This window comes from Nematolebias whitei, chromosome 4 (assembly GCF_014905685.2).
Source record: "Nematolebias whitei isolate Nwh7 chromosome 4, NemWhi1, whole genome shotgun sequence".
NCBI classification, from domain to species: Eukaryota; Metazoa; Chordata; class Actinopteri; order Cyprinodontiformes; family Rivulidae; genus Nematolebias; species Nematolebias whitei.
Genome location: NC_056501.1, coordinates 1,396,316 through 1,401,222, shown reverse-complemented (window position 1 = coordinate 1,401,222; position 4,907 = coordinate 1,396,316). Strand labels below are relative to the sequence as shown.

Sequence of the window (4,907 nt, the reverse complement as noted above, 5' to 3'; positions counted from 1 at the left end):
ATATATGTAATAAAATAAACTACTATTCCTACTAATATTCCTATTTGCGGTTTTTCACTTATTGCGGGTCTTCAGGGTACGGATCCTCACGATAAACGAGGGACTGCTGTAGTGTATAAAACAGTAAATCAGTAAATCAGCTGTAAAACAGGTTGAAATGCTAAAAACAAGAACATATTTGCTTTGATTTTTCTACTGACATTATCAAATGTTTGGAACCCCTTAAAGAATCTCAAGAGGACAACTTCAGTTCCTGTTGCCAGGTGTTCCAGGTGCAGGAGCTGAGTAGGAGAAGGTCTTTTTGCCAAGTTCAGTCTGCACTGAGGGAACGCTAGCCTGAGAGCGCACGCTGTAACTGCACTGACGGCGTGACAAGTGTTTCATTTACTTCTTTACTTCAGGGGGCCTAGTTTTATTTTCAAAGTAGTTTCATGCTGCAGTCTCAGATCAATCCAGAAACAGATTTCTTGGTACAACTGAAGGTTTGTATCTGATATTCTGGCATCCTAGTTTGTAGAGTTCCATAATCTTGTTGTTTTTTTTCAATGATAGGAATTTAAAAAAAAAATCAGAATCATATTTGTGATAGTATCTATTTTTGCCATCACAATAATTTATCCTCCACAGTTTGTGGGAGTTCATCTTGTTTTATTCCTTTGCATCTTTATCCAAACTGAATCTTTCAGGCAGCAGTCAGACACTTTTTTGCGTTAGAGATTTATAGCACACCTGAGTTTTTGGAGTGAGGAATTCAGTTCAATATCCTCAGCTGACATGAAGATGAATCCAAATATCACTGCTTGCCTTCGTTGCTGCTCAAGTATTGATTCTTTAATGCTCTAAACCTTGACTAATGTCCTCGCCCGACGTGTCAGCGAACGGTGGTCCTGCAGGTGCACAGCAGTTTATCTACAAATGTTTGCTATCGCTCTTTGTTGTGACTCCTGCTTCATTTTTTTGCACCGCTCGGAACATCTGAGGACTTTTTCCTCTCGTCGTTTGTGGTGTAAGACCCGAGCGAAGGCCCCTCCCCCTCGCTCTGCCTCCACTCCAGAGCCTGTCAAACCAGATAAGGCAAATTGCTGGTGTCTGTTCTGTAGTCGTGTCCTCCTGCCCCTCCATTCTCTGTTACAAGTGGATATGCCTCCCCCTCAATCTGCAGCTTGTCTCTATCTCGGGTAACATAGCCGGTACTTATTGGACACAGCCAAAGTTCAGCAAGGTGGTATCTCTGAGGTGCATTACTGCAAGGCTCAAACAAACGCAGCATTTTAGGTACTGAGGGGTCTTTGGTCTGCTTTTAGCCTCAATCAGGATCAGTGGGACCTGGGTGGCGGCTTCACAACAACACAAAGGGGAACAAAGAAGGACAGGGTGCAATTAAGACACACTCTCATTTGTCCCCGACCACTCTGTGCACTCGCCATGTGTCACCAAGATGACATTGCTCAGGGCGCTCCAGTTTTTTATCACATATGGAGGCTCAGCCTTGCATCGGCACCATTAATCATCTCGGAAGCTGTGATGTCGACGTTAAAGAATTATTTTTTATTTCACACCACATGATTCAAATTAGCCTTTTATCAAACAAATTATTACCTCCTGCAATGTCTTCGAGGAAGGAATGAATTCAGTTTGGGGCAGCACTGAGAGGAATTATGATTCCTCCATGCCGGCAGCAGGCAGAGTTTGTGCAGATGACATTTTGCCCCTAACTCAATATTTCATGTAATGACTCCTCTCCTGGTTTTCTATTTGCCACATTATTTCTTATATAGGAAAATGGACTTTAGCTTTCCCCACCTCTCATTTGCTTTCATTTTTATGAATATTTACATCTTGGATATCACTCCCTCCAGGAAATAGACACCAGCGTAGTTTTATTGATCTGAACAGCATTTAAGTCACTCTGCGTGGTCATCAAATCCACAACGGCTCAAAATACATAACAATGTACAAAATATACATATTCACACAAATCTGCACAATGAAACACAACTACACATGCCTTTAGATGTTTTATATTTTAGCACTTTGAGATTGTAAAATGTAAAGTGTAGTACAAATTGAATAAATTATTATTATTATTAATATTATTATTATTACCTCACTGGCTGCACACAACCCAAGAGGGAATGAGTCCGCGGGAACAAAAGTAAATCTTCAAAAGAAACTGGGCAGCGTGACCTCTTAAACCTTTAGGCACAGCATCAGACTTTTCATGCTGCACATCTTGGAGGAGGGTTGCAACAACTTAAAATGTCCCCAGTGCAACATAGCACTGAACAATGGTTCCTACACGGTGTAACTTGCAAAATAGATCAGTATTAATAAAAATAAATAATGCAAGTAAAAAAACATTTCAAATAATGACTTAAATAATATTTATAGCAGTTAAATTTGATTATTTTCAGTGTTTCTTATGATGTGAGTGAATTTAAGTCACTTCCTGTTTAGCTTTTCCTGAGTTTTCAAAAATAAGGTCAATGCTGCGTGACGTGCTGCTTGTGCAACAGAGACAACAGGTTGCGTCTCTTCTCACTACACCGGGACGGCAGTGATTGCTGCCTTCACCCAACTTCTTCTAAGATTTCAAACCCTCCTCCACGCGTTCATTTTTCTAATCGACGAGCAGCCACGTCCCAAACGACTGATGCACTCAGCTGCCATGCTTACACTTTGACTTCTCCGCTGCAAAAAAAAAATCTGTCAGGGGACTTTGGTGCAGTCTGTGCAGAACAACAGAACTTTGAGAATAAATTGTTTTCCTGCAGCTTTCTTTGGGGAAATCACATCATAGTTTGTGAGTTCCCATCCAGAGTAAGATGTGCAAAATATTTATGAGTCCATGTTCGTGGACTCCAAAGCCTTTTTTAGTGGTGACACTGTAGGAGTCTCCCTCCACAGCCCGGAGCTCTGGATCGTCAGAAGCCAAATTCCCATCAGTTGAGCTCTCCAGCTGAGACACCACAAGCTTGATCCTTGCAACAATCATCAGCAGTAATGTGTCATGGCCAAGTGTCCTTGAGGGAAGAAAGCTGAACCTTAATCTGCTCCCTCTAAGCTGGCGGAAGACATTGTGTGTGAGAAAATCAAAGTGAAAGAGTCCAGTGTCAATAGAGGGTGTGGGAGTGATGGTGGGGGGTAGTTGATTGATAGCTGTGTTTAATCTATTCCATTACACTGTCTAATAGCCTTTAGGAAGGCTTGTGTGTACAGTAAACCGTGATGGAAGTGTAAATGGAAAGACCATATTGGATTGCTTGAATGACTTCAGCATCATTTTTTTAAAGTTGACTGTCTGCCAAATGGTGACATGGCTGTAGTGCTAAAACTGATCCATGTCCTCCGCGCTGCACATTGCATCATGCTTATAAGAAACATCCTTATCTTTGCAGCGAATGCCGAGAAGTCCTTACACAGACAGACATTAAAATTCAGATGAAATGATGCAGCTTATTAGTCATCTTTGATGTATAACTTCCCTCTCTCTGGGCGCAGCATCAACCGTTCAGCTCACCGAGTGTTTTCATCGCACCGGGTGTTTCTTTCAGCGTGCCAACGGACGGATCACGGTTCAATTAAAGTCCCAAGGTCACACGTTTCCACGCGTCGCACAGAAAGCCCTGTCCTGGACCTATTTGTCTTGCTTAGAGGCTCGTGTTTAATGCTGTCGGAAACAAAAGACGAATTGGTCGGATCGCCGAGGGTCCCCGCAGTCTGTGTCTTCATTTGAATTTGTCCTTCAATCAGCTAAAATCAATGACAGGAACTAATCAGAGAGAGGCAAGCTGAACACTTGATTTCACTTCTATTGAGGGTTACGATGGCTTACCGCATGGCTCTGTGGGCGAACGGCATGATGTGGCCATCCAGTGGTGTCACAGATCCACTAATTAGGACAGAGGCAGAGAGAATTCACCCAAGTTGCTGGGTGAGAATAATTAAGTGCTCTTCTCTCCTCTTCCTCCCTTTGAAGAAAGTCTCACCATACACATGTGCCCCACCTCCATAAAAAGCCAGTTCTATTTGCTCTTGTTAAAAGTATGAATCTGTTATGACTCACGTTTACAGAGTCCTTCAGTAAAATGTCTGGACGGTGATGTAGGGGCTGTCCACATCTACATACTGTATTTATGTTTACTGCCTCTCTGTGGCTCGAGGAAAACGGCTCCCTGTCAAGTAAGAGAACATCATTTTACATAAAATATACTTCAGCTTTACAGAGCGTTTCCAGTAATCCGCCGAGGCAGTGACACCGCTCCACAATCCTGAGATATATCAGTTGAATTGATGGCCAGAGCGCTGCCTGTGTTCCCTGCTCCATTTAAAACCCATCACTGTGTGAGCGTCACTTAAAGGGACAGCTTGTTGCTTTGCCTCCGTTGTTTTAAAGTACGATTATGTGGACTGCTCACGGGCGCTCAGTGTTTTATCTGCAGCAGTCCAACATGAGAAATGCTCGTCAGGGAGTCGAGCTAGCAGCTTTACAGCAGGTTGAGTTTGCAGAGCGGTTTCTGCAAAATGAAACTCAGAGGCAGAAAATGACGATAAAACAACGTTTGAATCGTTTCCTTCAGTTTAACACGTCACCCGTTTGTCTCTGTTGAACAGAACGTCCTACGTGTTGTTAAGTGTCTGATGATGTGACCTGCTGCTGTTCTGCTGCAGCTCCCAGTTCTGAAGGTCAAACTCATCCATCCACCCATCCATCCACCCATCCATCCATCCATCCATCCATCCACCCATCCATCCATCCATCCATCCATCCCTCCTTCCATCATCTATCCAGCCATCCATCCACCCATCCATCCACTCATCTATCAACCCATCCATCCATCCATCCATCCATCCATCCATCCATCCATCCATCCATCCATCCACCCATCCATTCATCCACCCATCCA

At 43.2% G+C, this 4,907-nt stretch overlaps 2 protein-coding genes across 2 annotated transcripts in view; both read left to right on the top strand.

The window, feature by feature from the left end:
• fam13b (family with sequence similarity 13 member B) overlaps window positions 1-4,907 on the top strand; it is a 236,746-nt gene that overhangs the window by 51,683 nt on the left and 180,156 nt on the right. The window lies entirely within an intron of this gene.
• Window positions 3,827-4,907, top strand: part of LOC119408615 (teneurin-3) — a 9,017-nt gene continuing 7,936 nt past the window's right edge. The window contains exon 1 of the mRNA XM_037675460.1: window positions 3,827-3,934. Coding sequence (XP_037531388.1) covers window positions 3,827-3,934 — 108 coding nt within the window. The remainder of the gene's footprint in view (window positions 3,935-4,907) is intronic.